Source organism: Daphnia magna, linkage group LG1, assembly GCF_020631705.1.
Source record: "Daphnia magna isolate NIES linkage group LG1, ASM2063170v1.1, whole genome shotgun sequence".
NCBI classification, from domain to species: domain Eukaryota; kingdom Metazoa; phylum Arthropoda; class Branchiopoda; order Diplostraca; family Daphniidae; genus Daphnia; species Daphnia magna.
In genome coordinates this window covers 12,154,904-12,171,087 of record NC_059182.1, presented here as the reverse complement: position 1 = coordinate 12,171,087, position 16,184 = coordinate 12,154,904, and the positions used below count along the sequence as shown (strand labels likewise).

The 16,184-nt window shown below is 39.8% G+C and overlaps 4 protein-coding genes across 6 annotated transcripts; 3 read left to right on the top strand and 1 right to left on the bottom strand.

The window, feature by feature from the left end:
* Positions 1-441: 441 nt before the first annotated feature.
* On the top strand, positions 442-3,644 carry LOC116927829 (apoptosis-inducing factor 3). The gene is given in 15 exon segments (XM_045178545.1): positions 442-682; positions 784-924; positions 1,029-1,146; positions 1,211-1,320; positions 1,395-1,457; positions 1,579-1,742; positions 1,744-1,762; positions 1,891-2,057; positions 2,149-2,178; positions 2,180-2,274; positions 2,346-2,448; positions 2,515-2,635; positions 2,739-2,983; positions 3,048-3,189; positions 3,247-3,644. Coding segments are annotated over 14 exon segments (1,827 nt in total). The 5' UTR covers positions 442-682; positions 784-791; the 3' UTR covers positions 3,564-3,644.
* Positions 3,592-4,262, bottom strand: LOC116927848. Its single transcript, XM_032934891.2, has 3 exons — positions 4,058-4,262; positions 3,879-3,990; positions 3,592-3,798 (listed from the first exon to the last, which is right to left on the bottom strand). Exons 1-3 carry the CDS (start codon positions 4,120-4,122, stop codon positions 3,646-3,648), a joined length of 330 nt encoding a protein of 109 aa, XP_032790782.1. The 5' UTR covers positions 4,123-4,262; the 3' UTR covers positions 3,592-3,645.
* Positions 4,263-4,452: 190 nt separating this feature from the next.
* On the top strand, positions 4,453-6,607 carry LOC116927839 (cysteine desulfurase, mitochondrial). The gene is made up of 10 exons (XM_032934884.2): positions 4,453-4,696; positions 4,759-4,832; positions 4,894-5,010; positions 5,075-5,212; positions 5,282-5,474; positions 5,535-5,669; positions 5,738-5,895; positions 5,964-6,129; positions 6,187-6,382; positions 6,454-6,607. The coding sequence occupies exons 1-10, from the start codon at positions 4,528-4,530 to the stop codon at positions 6,515-6,517; spliced, it is 1,410 nt and encodes a 469-aa protein (XP_032790775.2). The 5' UTR covers positions 4,453-4,527; the 3' UTR covers positions 6,518-6,607.
* Positions 6,608-7,725: 1,118 nt separating this feature from the next.
* Positions 7,726-12,610, top strand: LOC116927777 (armadillo segment polarity protein). 3 transcript variants are annotated; one of them, XM_032934848.2, is made up of 17 exons: positions 7,726-7,884; positions 8,085-8,156; positions 8,230-8,369; positions 8,443-8,563; positions 8,622-8,809; positions 8,874-9,023; positions 9,114-9,268; positions 9,422-9,723; positions 9,782-9,930; positions 9,995-10,204; positions 10,270-10,402; positions 10,459-10,580; positions 10,643-10,813; positions 10,909-11,059; positions 11,119-11,270; positions 11,560-11,656; positions 11,790-12,610. In XM_032934848.2, the coding sequence occupies exons 2-17, from the start codon at positions 8,123-8,125 to the stop codon at positions 12,056-12,058; spliced, it is 2,544 nt and encodes an 847-aa protein (XP_032790739.1). In that variant the 5' UTR covers positions 7,726-7,884; positions 8,085-8,122; the 3' UTR covers positions 12,059-12,610. The 3 variants fall into 3 exon arrangements, with proteins under 3 accessions (XP_032790739.1, XP_032790730.1, XP_045034468.1); XM_032934839.2 differs by having other exon boundaries at positions 8,874-9,032; XM_045178533.1 differs by lacking the exon at positions 11,560-11,656 and having other exon boundaries at positions 8,874-9,032.
* Positions 12,611-16,184: the final 3,574 nt, after the last annotated feature.

Genomic DNA, 16,184 nt, shown 5'->3' with positions numbered 1-16,184 from the left:
TAAAGTAAAAGTTGACTACATTGACAAGACCTGTAAGATACGGTTCCATCATGTTTCCCATTTACCAGAAGTATATGGTTTAAGGGTGTTTAGTGAGTCCTTGTAACCCAAAGCATTTATAATTAACAACAAGGTTTTTCTTCTGTGCCCCCATGGCGTTGGGAATTCATAAGCTAATGTATGAAAATAAAAGATACCACAACTAAAGTCAAAGGAGGGCATATGTAACCATCCTGAACAGATGACTTCCATGTTATGATTAAATGAAATGTCATCCACAAATTCCTTGTTTTGCTGTTAAAAATTTTTTAAAAAATCATTGTGCAGCTGATTAGTTTTCACCCTTATTCCATAACAAGGTTCGTTAACCTCCAACGGTTAAATCGTTTTGGTTTCGGTTCATATTCCGCACGGAGTTACTAGTTTTAGTCGAAAAAGTTTCATTCTCGCGTTTTAGGCAACACTTCTTTTATTGGGTGCGTCAGTTTAACAATAGAGCATTATTGTGATGAATTCACGTGATAGTATTGAATTTTTGAATCTTGCATGGTTGTGGACGACATACGCAAAACGCAATACGCACAATCACCATTTAAAATATCGTACAGTACGATCTTTGTTCCTTAGTCGATTAGTGATTGGTCCGCGATAACAGGGAAATCGGTGATAGTTGTGCCTGGCTGTGCGTAAGACATATAAATTCTGTTGAGTTATGGTTATCATACACTGGGTTGTGCAGTGAGCGTGCAATTACTCTTAGGTTTGTGTCGGTTTTGATCGTAGTAGGAAAAATGGGCATAAATTGTACAAAAAGTCCGAAAGTAAAACCTCAACATCAAAATCAACAGGTAGAAAGTGGGACATCAGCTGCCCATTCTGGTTCACTTTCTAGAAGAGCCTCTGATTCTGACAGAATGGCAACAGGTAATATGTATGCTCAGATCTATATATAACTTTTTCTTTATCATCATTGATTACTGGAAACAAATTTTAAAGTGAATGATTATGTGATTGTTGGATTTTCAAAGATAAAGAAAAAGATGTCAAAGAAAATTCTAAATCAACATTGGGAGGTGGTGAAGATGATGAGGAAATTTCATTAAAAGAATACAGGCTATGTCAGTCTGAAGATTTACAAGAAAATGAGTAAAAAAAAGAGTATGTATATAGTCAGTCCATTAAACTTTTTACTTTTGTTTTTTGGTTTCAGGATGAAAGTGTTTGAAGCTGGAGAAAAGCAAGTATTAGTTGTGAAAGAAAATGGGAAGGTGTATGCGATGGGGGCAAAATGCACCCATTTTGGTGCCCCATTAAATTCAGGTTGTTTGTTTATTAAGTTATTTGATATGTATGTAGTGACTTCTGACAGAAAGTGTTTTTAAAATCATAAATAGGCATATTTTGTAAAGGAAAAATTTATTGCCCTTGGCATGGGGCATGCTTTAACTCTAAAACAGGTATAGATATCTCATATTTACTTTTGTTATTGTTGCCACATGCTGAATTCAAAAATTCACTTTTCTTACCTTTCTATGATATGTTATATGAATAACTAAATAAATTATATGATAACATTAGGTGACATTGAAGAATTCCCAGCCTTGGATCCCATACCTGTGTATCCTGTTAATATTGATCCAACTACCAATGAGGTTAAAGTCACTTTAAGAAACAACAGCCACCTTAGTAGTCAGAATGCAACAAAGACACTCTGTAAGGCTTCTGAAGACAACAGTGAAATATGTTGTCATTATTGGATCAGGTAGAAGCTTGGTCAATATTTTTATCTTTATCTTTATTTTTTTAACTGTTTCACCAAACCAAGAGAAACTTATGAGCCATAATAAAAAGAAAACATAAAAAAAAAAAAGATAAATAAATGAATAACAGGTGCGGCTGGTCATAGTTGTGCCGAGACTCTCAGACAAGAAGGATTCAGCGGAAGAGTTATTATCGTGACTAAGGATGAATCTCTCCCTTATGACCGTACCAAGCTGAGCAAAGCAATGAATTTGGAAGCAAATAAGCTTTCTTTGAGATCAAATGAGTATTATTCGGTATTATTATTTTTACATAAATTTTATTTTAAAAAATGAAGATGGACTTGACACTGTTTTGACTGAAGAAAAATAATTTTAACATTTCTAGAAAGGCGATATCGAATTCGTCTATAAGGATCGGCGTTCAAGGCGTAGACGTAGAAGCTAAATCAGTACTTCTCAGCAATGGTGACATTTTGAAATATTCTTATTTGGTTATTGCAACTGGAGGGAGGTAATTAGTTCAATCTGAAATTAACTGTGCTGTCTCTATGAAAATTATTTTAATCTGAAAATTCTCAACAGACCGAGGCCTATACCCTGCCCAGGAACCCATCTAGCTAACATTTTTCTACTTCGGACCCCTAAAGATGCCAACCAAATACACGCTTTTGCCAACAATAAAGAAGTATCAGAGAAATTAAACGTAAGCAGTAACGTATGTGTGATATATCGTTATGTTGATTACAATCAGGTTCATGTCGTGATTGTCGGAACGTCTTTCATCGGAATGGAGGTTGCCGCATATCTAGTTGACAAAGCAGCGTCTGTCACCGTAGTGGGGAGGAGTTCCACTCCATTTGTTCATGTTTTTGGTAATTAAAAGATTAATGCCAGTTTTGTTACTTACTTAAGAGATTTCTAATGTTAAACTAAGTAAATTCCCGTTTTATCGCTCTAAAACATGTTAAAACTCAGGTCCGTTGATTGGTAAGAGACTGCAACAGCTCCACGAGGAAAAAGGTGTCAAGTTTATTATGGATACTGAAGTGGGTGAACTGCTCGGGAATGAGGATGGCAATTTAACGGAAGTGTGTTTGACATCCGGTCGCGTTTTAAAAGCTGATATACTTGTTGCCGGACTAGGAGTTTTACCCAGTACCGATTTCCTACGAGACTCTGAAATTATCCTCGATAGTAGAGGATTCGTACCAGTTGACGAAGTATATTTCCTTATTTGTTCGTTGCAATCTCTAGCTAGATCATCACAAGAAATTTTTCTTTCAGCGCATGAGAACCAATTGTTCGGATGTTTATGCTGTCGGCGATATTGCGTCGTTTCCGTTGCGAGCAAAAGAAGAGTGTGACGCTAGAAAACTCGTGAATATTGGTCATTGGCAGATGGCACTTCATCATGGCCGTACTGCAGGTAATGCGCCATCCGATAACGACTGTTGAAATTTTTCTCATTTAATGTGTTTCACAGCACTCACTATTTTGGGACTATCGCAACCCATTAACGAAACAACGGTCCCTTTCTTCTGGTCGTCTATGTTCGGAAAAAGCGTGCGCTATTGTGGCTACGCGCCAGATTTTGATGATGTCATAGTTCATGGTGACATAGATAATCTTAAATTTGCCGCTTTTCTTTGCGAGAAAGAAACAGTACTAGCCGTTGTTACCATGAACTATGATCCATTGGCCATCCAGTTTGCTGCTTTGTTAAGACAACAGAAAATTCTACTGAAGTCGGATGTTATCAATGATCCACAAAGCTGGACAACCATATTACAGGAAACATGAACTAATCCAATTGAGAATTTTAAGATTATTCGAAGAAAATTTTACGTTTTATTCACTAAATACAAATAACATAGATGTTGATTCAATCCCATTTATTTGTAACAATTAGTGCACCTCCAAGGCGCTCTTCAAGAGTTACATGTGGTCGGTAAGGCCTTGCTTGCTTTTCTTTTACTTTTTCAGCTAGCCACTTCTCATGTTTCCCCAACTCTCTTGAAAACCCTTTTTCTTCTTCCTGGAAGTAGGTTAGTTGTAATTAATAAATATAATCTTTGACTATTAATTCAAAAGTTGATAAATAAACACAATTCTTACATGTGTTAGAAAGGAGTGTCTCAAATAAAACATATTTTGCTCTTCAATGGCAAACCTTTTTCTTAATCTTTCCGCATTCTCTTCGTTGTGCTTGTATATCATTCGATGTTTCCTATGATAGTGAGACAAGTTATTGGAGTGCATATACTTTTCTTTGCGAGGTAGTCAAGTTCGATTACCCGGTCCAGATGTTCCCAGGAGGTAACTTTTTCCTGAAACCACACAGAATGCTTGTTAATCGCATTTCAATACTGTTTTCAATGTGGTGTAAATTTATTAAGTAAAAAATTTGAATGATTTGAAAGTATTTTAATAACAATGATGGACTCGATCAGCTCTAAGCAAGTCAAAGCACTCAAAGTCAAAGGCACTACCCGTTCTTCTGCTAAGAGGAACGAAGTTGCCGCCGCAGAATGATGTACCCACAACTTAAAATCTTTTTTTATTCAGCGATACATGTCTTAATAAATGTATTTTTGAACAAAAATAATTAATTTTTTAATAATTCGTTTGTTTTATAATTTTTTTTTTCACAAAATCGATTGCGCAACACCACAAGTTTCATAACAAAATGAATGACATGCATGAATAGAATGATCCTACATGCAGACTGTTTTTTGCGTCATTTCCATCCAGTTGAAATTTTAAAATGCTGCTTAAACTTCTAACAAGGAATCGTTGGTTTATGGGCAAATTGTCGCTTAAGCCTGGTGATTCCATGATAGAAGAGATGATTCTATGTCGAAATTTATTGCAAGCTGTCGTTTCCAATCGCAATGGCCAGTTACATAAGTACAGTACATCGACAAATATGGATGGTAAATATAGAAATTACATCTCGGTTAATGAGCCGAATGATCTTTTGTGATTTTTTTTTCAGAAAAAATTGCTGTTAGAAAATTCGAGGAGGAAGGAAGGCCATTGTATTTAGATGCTCAAGCCACAACACCAGTTGTGAGTTAAACCTATTTTCTTTCATTTAAAAATTGGATATTTTACATATTTATGATCTTAGGATCCAAGGGTACTAGATGCAATGTTACCATATATGACAAATTATTATGGAAATCCACATTCAAGGACACATTCTTATGGATGGGAAAGTGAAAAAGCTGTTGAACAAGCTCGTGAGGTATTTCACTGTAACGTAAATGTATATCTGTTTCTCTTAAACTTAAGTTCAAAAATCTACATAGCAAGTTGCAAGACTAATAAATGCTGATCCTAAAGAGATCATTTTCACATCTGGAGCAACTGAAAGTAATAACATAGCAATCAAAGGTGTTGCAAGATTTTACAAAATAAAAAAAAATCATATAATCACTACACAGACGGTGTGTATTTTGAATATTCTGTTTTATCATTTTGTTCAGTAATATAACTATGAGCTGCATGGGTTTTAGGAACATAAGTGTGTCCTGGATTCCTGTCGTGTTCTTGAAGGAGAAGGATTTGAAGTAACTTACCTACCTGTCCTTCCCAGTGGCTTAATTGACATAAACAGTCTCCAGGAGGCCATCAGGCCCACGACTGTGTTGGTCTCCGTAATGGGCGTAAATAATGAAATTGGAGTTCAACAGCCATTGGCAGAAATTGGTAAAAATTTGCATATAGATAAGGCACCTCTTTTCTGTTACAGTTTTGTTTATTTGTTAGGTGCCATCTGTCGAAAAGCGAAAGTCTTTTTCCACTGTGACGCAGCTCAGGCTGTAGGTAAAATTCCCATTGATGTTGAGGCGATGTCGATTGATCTTATGTCTATCAGTGGACATAAGCTTTATGGCCCGAAAGGTTTCTTTAATTTGATATGGTGTTTCCGAATGGAATATTCTGACGTTTCTTCTTCTCGTTGAACATAGGTGTTGGTGTCCTCTACGTGAGACGTAGGCCGCGGGTCAGGATTGAAGCTTTACAGAGCGGAGGTGGTCAAGAACGAGGTTTGCGTAGTGGAACGGTTCCGACTCCTCTGGCAGTTGGTATTGGCGCTGCCTGTGAGATTGCTAAGCAAGAAATTCAGGTAGTGTTAATCCTCATAATCTTTGCAATTATTTTATATGGATTGTTATAAAGAAAATCTATTGTTAGTATGATCATAACAGAATTAAAAAACTGTCGCAACGCTTAGTCGATCAGATAAGTAGGAGTTTAACTCATGTCATAAGAAACGGGGATCCTGAACACTCCTATCCAGGTTGTGTTAACCTGTCGTTTGCCTATGTTGAGGGTGAAAGTCTATTGATGGCCTTAAAAGGTATCATTCATGATAAAATACGTTATAATTTGTTTGTAACTGTCTGTAATGCTATAGATGTGGCACTATCGAGTGGAAGTGCTTGCACTTCAGCGTCGTTGGAGCCGTCGTATGTTTTGCGAGCAATTGGCGCCGAAGAAGACTTAGCGCATTCTTCCATTCGCTTTGGAATTGGAAGATTCACTACCGAAGCTGAGGTTGATTACACTGCGCAAAAGTGTATACATCAAGTATCGAAACTTCGTGAAATGAGGTAAGTGCTAACTAGGTTTAGACTTCTAAATCTATCTGTCCAAATAACAACAAAAATTTCTCATCTGCTAGTCCTCTGTGGGAAATGGTCCAAGAAGGAATTGATTTGAAGAGTATCAAATGGACGCAGCATTAATGTTTTTGTTCACGTACGAACATTAAAGAGATTCATGTTTAACTTCATCCTTGTAAAATAAAGACTCGGAAATATATGCTGAAGACAGTAGTTAAGTATGAAATTTCTGATTGTTTATGGATTCATGACACGATTGGAAAATAGCATAGGATAGTGATTTATCCCTATAATTATATTCAACCCTTGAATAGCATGCGTTACGGAAAAAGTAATTCACTGACACAGTGACTATATGGCAGATTTTCATGTGTTTGAACTGGGGTCACCTAATAAACATCAACAGCAATTTTAGTGCATTATTACTTGTGCAATAGAAGGATTTAAAGTTATTCTTCTCTTCATTGTAATATTATCTTGGCGATAACGAATTAACGGGAGTTCCGAAAATCTGCATCTGAAGCAAGGAAGCTCTACAATGTTCAGTTTGTTTTCTTTGTAATGTATAAGTTTAAAAAAAAATGCGATTTGGGATCACTTGATTAAAGTTGGAAGTCCTTCCAGTTTAAAAATAAAAATAGATAAATAAAATGTTATAAACAAAATTAACTTCTAACTGCGACTTAAGAGTTTTCCTTGTCGGCCGGTTATGGCGAAACCGCCTGCAATTCACAGTAATGAAAATTATATTATAAAATTCGTATAGAAAGATTTTTATATCATCATAAAAATGTAGTGAAAATTTGTAATGGATGCATCTACATTCTTTACTGTATTCTATATCAATATAATACTGAGTTAAATTAAATTCCAGTTGAGCGGTCCATAACGGTATATCGTAGTTCGAAGTCGATCTGTGTTGGCGCCCCTCCCCCCTCTGAGTCAGTCCATCTTTAACTGAAAGCAATAACGCAAAAATCAACAAAATAAAATATCGAATGTAACAGCCTAACAGGGTACATTATCTCTTCGAAAGACATTTGTCTAGTGTAGCTGAGTAACCATGAGTCATTTCTCATTCCCAGTTTAAGCCACGCCCCCCATGCTTGAGCTTTGGTTTATCCCCTCCCACTCCTTCCGTGTGGAAACAACGCAACGCAAGCAAACTGAGTATGTCCGACATGTCTCAATAAAACGATGTATCCCTCCGCTGCTTTAAAAAAATTTATGATTTTTAAATGTATTTAATTAAAGTCTAATGTCAAAATCTTTTTTTTTATATAATTAATTATGGAAGTTTAACATTTTCGATTGTTTTGACAATAATAATTCCTAAAAAAAAAAAAACATTGACTAAAGAGTTCCATCAGTAGCCGCCATTTTTAGTGGTTTGTTTCAGACGCGTCAGTACTTGAGAAGCAGGTCTCTGTTGTTGGATCGTGGACGCAGGTGTGGCTCCATTAATATTGTTATCAACATTAAATTCCAAGGTATGTGTCCTAGAACTAGTATTGATTTCAAGTTTTGTTGAGATGAAGTACCTTCATTGAATATAATTCAGGTCAGAATGGGTTCTCGTTCTGTCGAATCCTAAACTGACAAACGAACATGTATATATTCCTATGCCAGTTGCGACACATTGTTCGGCGCAAAGTTTCTTATCCCCGTTTTTTTTTCTCGTTTCTCAAAGGTTATTTCGTTGCATAGTGCTCAATAAACCGCCGCATCATGAGTTATCAGATGCAGGCACAAGGAAGACCAAGTATGAATTTTTGTTGCATTATGGTTGCATTATTGTTAATTAAATTAATTATAACATTTACTTGGATGCCTAGTGTCACATGGTCAATATGTAAGCAACAGCCCTGCTGATCTCCCAATGCCAAGTGTAAAGGAACAAACACTGATGTGGCAAGGAGTTGGGCAACCTGGATATGTCGGGGATTCTGGAATTCATAGTGGTGCAACCACTCAGGTAGATATCACTATTCCTACTATTTTTGTATTGAAGAAATGGTTGTGATAAATCTATTTGAATATTTTCTCAGGCTCCATCCTTGTCTGGTAGAGGTGTTGATGATGATATGGATACATCAGATGGAGGGGTCATGTTGAATATGGGAGGATCTAGTGGATACTCAACTGGTTACACCCAAGACCAAGTTGAAGGTGAATTCTACCATGTTTCTATCCTGTTATGAAGTTTGCTTCTAATGCTTTTGTATAGATATGAATGCTCAGTTAAACCAGACCCGCTCCCAGCGTATCCGTGCTGCAATGTTTCCTGAAACGTTGGATGAAGGCATGGAGATTCCATCTACCCAGTTTGATACAACACAACCAACTGCTGTTCAGCGTTTGGCAGAGCCCTCTCAAATGTTGAAGCATGCTGTTGTTAATTTGATTAACTATCAGGTATGTGAATGTCTGAAATTTGAGACTTGGCTTATAACTTGAAATTAAATATGTGGTGTTACAGGATGATGCAGACCTTGCTACAAGAGCGATTCCAGAACTAATCAAACTATTGAATGATGAAGATCAAGTTGTTGTATCACATGCGGCAATGATGGTACACCAGCTGTCCAAGAAGGAAGCGTCCCGCCATGCTATCATGAATAGCCCACAGGCAACCAAAGTTTCTATGATTCTTTACTACTCTGTTATGATTCTTTAAAATTATTTTCCAAGTTCATAATGCATTTCCGAATCACCTTAGATGATCGCGGCCCTCGTTCGAGCGTTATCGAATAGCAACGACCTGGAAACAACCAAAGGCGCCGTTGGTACACTACACAACTTATCACATCATCGCCAGGGATTGTTGGCTATTTTTAAGTCTGGTGGAATTCCGGCACTGGTGAAACTTTTGAGGTATTATCTCCTCATCTATCAAACCTCGAAAGTGACAGTCACTCAGAACATACATTTTTCGATTTTTTTCTTCTTTCTTTTAATTTTTTCTTTCTTTTAATTTTTGTCTTTCTGTCACTCCTCCCTATGAAAACATTGAATCAATCCCAATAGCTCGCCTGTGGAATCCGTTCTTTTTTATGCTATCACGACGCTTCACAACTTACTGTTGCATCAAGAAGGCTCAAAGATGGCCGTCCGTTTGGCGGGTGGTTTACAGAAGATGGTTGCTCTTCTTCAGCGCAACAATGTAAAATTCTTGGCTATCGTTACCGATTGTCTCCAGATTCTGGCATACGGCAACCAAGAGTCCAAATTGATTATCCTGGCTTCACAAGGGCCGATGGAACTTGTCCGAATTCTTCGGTCATACACTTACGAAAAGTTGCTGTGGACTACATCGCGAGTATTGAAAGGTAGTGTTTAAAAGCGTTCGTTATTTTTGAGATTATGATGCACCTTGGATATCGGTAGTACTGTCCGTTTGCTCGAGCAACAAACCAGCCATTGTTGAAGCTGGAGGTATGCAAGCTTTGGCAATGCACTTAGGCCATCAGAGTCATCGCTTGGTCCAGAATTGTTTATGGACTTGCCGTAATCTTTCCGATGCTGCCACAAAACAGGTTAGTTTTCTATACAGGGAAGCAACTTGGCGTGTATTTAACATTTTACCAACAAAATATACAGCAAGAAGGTTTGGAAACACTTCTGCAAGGACTTGTCCAGTTGCTAGCTTCCAGCGATGTTAACGTCATAACCTGTGCAGCCGGCATTCTCTCTAACTTGACTTGTAATAACCAGCGCAACAAGACAGTTGTTTGCCAAGTTGGTGGTATCGAAGCGCTGGTTCGCACCATTATTCATGCTGGTGATCGTGAAGAAATAACAGAACCTGCCGTAATTTTTCTATATTTAGCTACGTATTAATCATAACTTCATTGACGTCTAATTCCTTTACTTAGATATGTGCTCTGCGCCACATGACTTCACGTCACGCGGAAGCCGAAATGGCTCAAAATGCCGTTCGTCTCAGTGGTGGATTGCCCGTTATTGTTCGTTTGCTGCAACCTCCTTCCCGTTGGCCACTAATTAAAGGTAAACTTGTATAACCCTTCGCCATTTTTCATCGATTCATCTTTACCCTTTTACAGCTCTTATCGGGTTGGTTCGTAATTTGGCTCTTTGTCCTGCCAATCACGCCCCCTTGCGAGAACAAGGAGTTATTACGCGATTGGTGCAGTTGTTGATCCGTGCTTTCCAGGACATTCAACGAGTATCTAAATTTTATGTTTCTCCGTTTGGACTAACTTCTAACCTCAACCGTTTGGTATTTAGCGCTCGTCGGTTGTCAGTTCAGGAAGTGGTCAACCCCAAGGATCCTATGCCGATGGAGTGCGCATGGAAGAAATTGTCGAAGGCGCTGTTGGTGCCCTTCACATTCTAGCTCGAGAATCCCACAACCGAGCCGTTATCCGGGGCTTGAGCGTTATACCTATTTTCGTCCAGGTGAGTGATAATGCTCGAGTGGTTTTATTTCGCCTTTGTTTTTTTTTTTTCCTATTTTCAGCAGTAAATCTAATTTACTCATTCTGAATCGGTAGTTGTTGTACAACGAGATTGAAAATATCCAACGTGTGGCCGCCGGCGTGCTTTGTGAACTTGCTTCTGATAAGGAAGGAGCAGACATGATCGAACAAGAAGGCGCAACGGCACCTTTAACTGAATTACTTCATTCTCGCAATGAGGGTGTGGGTAAGTGGCCAATTTAGGCGTGGATACCCTACGGTTTTCTAATACAATTTTCCATGTAGCTACCTACGCAGCTGCTGTTCTTTTCCGCATGTCTGAAGACAAGCCCCAAGATTACAAAAAGAGGCTATCTATGGAGCTGACAAATTCCCTGTTCCGCGAAGACCATCATCTGTGGAACGGAGATCTGCCTTTGATGCCTCCTGATCTTCAGGTTTGCTTGCATTTTCTCCGAATAACATGATACTAATCTTACTTTCCATAATCCCCTCCCCATTCTATCTTCTAAAAGTTAAATCCGAACTAACCGACAACTAAACCAAGGTGAGGCACTAATTCGCATGCCTCCTGGAATGACTTTTAGCATGACTTTGCATGCATCCCAAACGCTTCTTATTGCCTTTTCCGTTGCCAGTCAATTATCACCCGCTGTTTTTTTGTTTTCAAACCAACGTTTTTTTTATGATTTTTCGTTTTTGTTCAATTGATCAACTGGTAAGCAGGACATTCTTGCACCTGACCAGCCGTACGAAGGTCCCTATGGGCAAGGCCCACCCAGTGTCCACTCCAATCAAGATGGAGGCAGGTCTTACCGTCAAGGTACAATTTTAGTAGTTACTGTTTAATCTATACATTTATAAACACGATTGAAGGCAAGAAGTTTCCAAGCTGAGGGATATTCTATTTTTCTCCAAATTGTAGTATTAATAGTTCTTTGTTTTTAACTGAGTAGGATATGACGCCCTACCCGTAGAATCGATGCAGGGATTGGAACTCGGTTCACACCACGGCGGCCCACCACCTTCTGCCACATCGCCGACCATGGGCATGGGGATGAATATGGGGCATTCAATGGGTCTACCCATTCAATCTAACAACTACGCCCCGGTAGATCACATGGGTTCTGATTTGGATTTCGATCCGCTGAATCACATGGGTCAGGCCACTCCTCCCCAACCACCCCATGATGCCCAGGCCGCTTGGTATGATACCGACCTTTGAAGTGGTTGCAAAGCGAAAGTTGAAAAGGTTTAATCACTACAAAACTCCTTGCATATCCACCACATCCACCACGATGCTCCTCTTTCCCTTTCTTGCACTGGTAGTTTTAGCAGGTCGTCCTTGATCCATTTCCAATGAATAACCTGCATGTTCCATAACGTAACATGTGTACTTGTCCTCATTCCTTCTCCTGCCGACTGATCTTCAAGCTCTTTACCGTGTGGTGTTCTTCCTTCGTCTCCTCGATAATCGCATTTCCCCCTTCCACATGTTTTCACCCAACATTATCGTAACAGTTCGTGTGTATGTGACAAGGAATCCGTCTTCCTCCCCCTTTATCCAGAACTTGGACGATTTTAGCTGACAATCCTTTCTTTTCGTATTATTTTGTCTTAATTTTTTTATTTCTCGTTTCGATCAACAATTTTTCAAACCCAAAATTAGATGGATACTTAAATGTCCTCCCACAATTAGCGAGCAGCTTTCAACCTCCTTTATTATTGATTCGATTTGTTCGTTTTTTCGACATTAAACTCTTTAAAAAAAAAAAAACTTGTATCTCTATTGCCATCGACACGAACTATCTCATTCATTTTCGTCTGCGACACCCACTTGAACGCCAGGGATGGTGGTAGAATTTATTTTCGTCTCTGTAGCTTAAGGAAAGAGACGAGCAGTGACGGTGTTGACGTGGAGCAGACGGCTCGGACGACGGATACAGCATACCAAAGTCGCATTTATGCTTTTTAATATAGCTGAATGCGGCAGCCGCTCGTCGTAAATCTCAGATGACGCAAATCGTCTGATAAGGAGCCATTCGTCTTTCAACCCCGTCCTCGCTCGTTCAGTTACCTATTTCTACTAGCGTTGTCGTATTGCTTGCAAAAGATTTGTACGGGTGTCGAGTGTGTTTGAGCTTTGCAGGAGAGGTTGTAAAACGAATGCAAATAGCTTTGATGGGAGAAAAAGAAGGAACCAAAAAAAGGAATCCGCTGGAGTGATAGTTGGCAACGGGTTAAACTTTTGCTGTAAACGAAACAGTTCGTCCCCATCGTGTCGTTTCGTCGTTCGGCACTTATAACTCTTTCTGGGAAGAAAAGAGGAAAGAGAGTTGACGGAATGGAGCGAGATGAGAAACGGAAAGAAAAATGGCCAACCATGACGGGATCGACGAGCAAGATTCTAGAAGTGATGAATGCCCATCTTTTTGTGCTGTCTCGAACAGAGAGCGTCTCGCCTTCTTCCACCGGTCCCCCGAGCGATCGAATGGTGTCGCCTTATTTATTGGACTTGGCCGGCGACAGTTGACGCTGATGATGGCTTTATGCTGAGAGCCTCGAGACCCCCTCCTTCCTTGGAACTCGATAGAGGCCAGTAGAAAGAGAAAAAAAAAAAGAGAAAGAAAAAAGAAACCATTTATAAACAAGAAGAGTGGTTGTGTTTCAAAGTCTTAACCATAGAAGCATACGTCCTTGTCAGGGAAACGATGGACGCATTGCAGTTTAGCCGGCCGAGTAAAGAGGATATTCTTTGTAGATATTGACGTTCGCCGGGGAAAACGGAAACTTGTGACAGTTGTGTGATGCTCTGGGGCTAAAAGTTTTTGTTTTCTCTGTAGACGACGGAACGTCTTGAGTCCTCTTATGGCGTTACCCCATCCTGATTTATGTGACCTGCTGCTGTGTCGCTCTAACGGACGTGCTACTCTCTCGTCTGCACAGCCGTCCATAAATTGTGCGAGATGCCAACTGAGAGAAGACGACGACCGAGAAAGAAAGTATAGTAGTGGCAGTAGTTTTAGTAGTAGTACTAGTCCCGAAATAAGGCTGTTTGTATGACGGAGCAGGCCGAAATATACATGCGTGCACACTTGACATGGTCTCTACGTCGTCTAATAAAACAAGAAAAGAAGGATGGGGAGGAAAAAGAAGCAAGACTGGCATCATCAGCACGCAACCAAGTCTTGCGTCTCGGGGAAAAAAAAGAAAAGAAAAAGCCAACGATATCGAGTTTGAATGATGTGCGGGAACAACACACGCTCACGGCCGTACTATTTTCTGCACAGCATTCAGTAAACATGTCGAGACGACCTAGATGTAGAGCAATTTATGACCCGTCTTCGTGCCTCATTTGCATGGCTCCTATTCCTCTGAAGGAAATTTCCTTCTGGATAAAAGTTGCTCGTTTTGTCTTTCATGCTCAAAAAGTGAAAAGGAAATAAAAAAAGAGAAATAATATTTTTAAAAAGCCTTGATGGATGTTTCATCAAGATATGCTAGTGACGGAGGATGACTATCGAGTGTGAGTGCTTCATTACGAATGGAAATGTCCATTTGGTTTTTCACATCACGTCGACCTTTAAATAATCTATTAATACCGAATGGGCGAAAAAACGATAAAACTCGAGTTTAATCTATCATTGACTATATCGACACGGTAATGTCTTAGTTGCTGACGAGTCAAGCATTGGATTTTTTTTTTTTTCTCTCTTAAACACTACAAAAGTTTCTCCTTTGTTGCTGTTTGGCACCAGTTTGTTTGGTATTGCGAACTTGCCGATGCTTGCCCGAAACGATACATAACTCGTCCCTTAGCTACACTTCTTTCCCTTACTGTATCAAATATTAATTTTTTCCCCATTTTTTTTCTATCGAGGTTTCTTTTTTTCTTATTACTCAGTTGGCGCTCTTGGTGCTGCTGCTGTTGGCGAGACATCACTTTGATTTACGGGCTTTCAGTTGCGAGAGTGAGGGACGCAAAAGTTCAGCCGTGCATGGTAACGATGCCGCTAGCCCAATTTCATCCGCTCTGCGTTTCTTTCTAAGGCTGTAGTACACGATCTAACCACCCAAAGAATTCTGCCTCTCCCCTCTCTTTCAAATTTATCTGCTTCCAGCCGCGTGTCACGTCAAGTCACTCAAGAAACTAAGAAAGAGTTTTTTTTTTTCGTCAAATGATGACGGCGCGCTCGTCATAAAAGTGGCAGAGAAGCGCGAGAAGAGACGGCTCGTCACACATGCTATTTTCAGGCTCCTTTTTTTTTCGATTTTAGGCTTTTGCGCTGGCGCTAGCATCATAATTTTCGAATTAAGGAAGACAAGAGACAATGACGTAAGAGAAAGACGTTGCAATATCGATCATCGCCATTGGATTCGGACTCTTTAAGAGAACGGCGGATGTTTTGAGGAAGTCCAAAAAAGACGGGACAATCGGGAGATGGATGTGTCAATGAGATGAAAAGAAGGATTTGGTGCCAAATTGTGTAACTTCGCTATTTCTTTGGCTTGGACCTCAGTTTTACCCGGGCGCTTTTCCGGCGCTTCATCTCCGGAAAGACGAGCTTGTTTTGGTAACAAAACCGACCGATCGGATTTTTCACGACCTTCTGCGAGGTAGGTTGTGGCTAAGGTCTTATAGCCATCCCCACGAAGAACAAGAAAGTATTAGATCATCACCCATGTCTCAGGAAAGTCTTCTTCTTAAATTTTGACATTTCCTTTAAATATCCATATTAAAAAAAATAAAAATAATCTGCAAAATGTCTATCATGACTTGATGTCTTAGGTAGAGTTGCATACAGGGAACGAGCGAGATGTCGCCGTGGAATAAAAGGGACGATTCGCTTTTAAAGGAATTGGGGGTAAAAACTTTTGACCTCCACCAAGAGAGAAGGGATAGGACGGGCAAACGTCATCTTTATGTCTACGTCGGGCAGGATGGCCTGGTACCCACTGCTGCAACTACTACTTCCATTTGAGCGGGAGAAATGGTTCGGAGAAAGAAGGCAACTCGAATGATGGAAACGTTCTTTCGCCTCTTCTACTTGTGCGCCATTCTGCTTGTATATGGTTTTCGGGGGGAGGGAAGAATAAAGAGGAGAAGCACAAGACGTAGAAAGAGGAAGAAGCCAAACTGTCATCTTCACCGACTCGGCCGAGAATTCACGCTCGATGTCGCCGATCTTAAATCAGTCGTCGGGGCGCATTGCTGGCATGGCCATATCGCCATCATCCAAGGAAAGAGAAGCCGCCTCGTAATTCAACCGCCGGCAACGACACCAGCGCACACACTCGTTCTCTTCTACGGTCGTCGTGACGACGCTGTATACACGAGGACTTTGCCGAAA

Excerpts from the sequence above, each read along its gene's own strand:
- LOC116927848 (XM_032934891.2), bottom strand. The coding sequence starts at position 4,122 with ATGCGATTAACAAGCATTCTGTGTGGTTTCAGGAAAAAGTTACCTCCT. Across the intron at positions 3,991-4,057 it reads CCTGGGAACATCTGGACCGG|GAAACATCGAATGATATACA; the intron begins GTAATCGAACTT and ends TCACTATCATAG. Across the intron at positions 3,799-3,878 it reads GACACTCCTTTCTAACACAT|GAAGAAGAAAAAGGGTTTTC; the intron begins GTAAGAATTGTG and ends ACCTACTTCCAG.
- LOC116927839 (XM_032934884.2), top strand. The coding sequence starts at position 4,528 with ATGCTGCTTAAACTTCTAACAAGGAATCGTTGGTTTATGGGCAAATTG. Across the intron at positions 4,697-4,758 it reads TACATCGACAAATATGGATG|AAAAAATTGCTGTTAGAAAA; the intron begins GTAAATATAGAA and ends TTTTTTTTTCAG. Across the intron at positions 5,213-5,281 it reads ATATAATCACTACACAGACG|GAACATAAGTGTGTCCTGGA; the intron begins GTGTGTATTTTG and ends CATGGGTTTTAG.
- LOC116927777 (XM_032934839.2), top strand. The coding sequence starts at position 8,123 with ATGAGTTATCAGATGCAGGCACAAGGAAGACCAA. Across the intron at positions 8,564-8,621 it reads CACCCAAGACCAAGTTGAAG|ATATGAATGCTCAGTTAAAC; the intron begins GTGAATTCTACC and ends GCTTTTGTATAG. Across the intron at positions 11,657-11,789 it reads AGGCAGGTCTTACCGTCAAG|GATATGACGCCCTACCCGTA; the intron begins GTACAATTTTAG and ends TTAACTGAGTAG.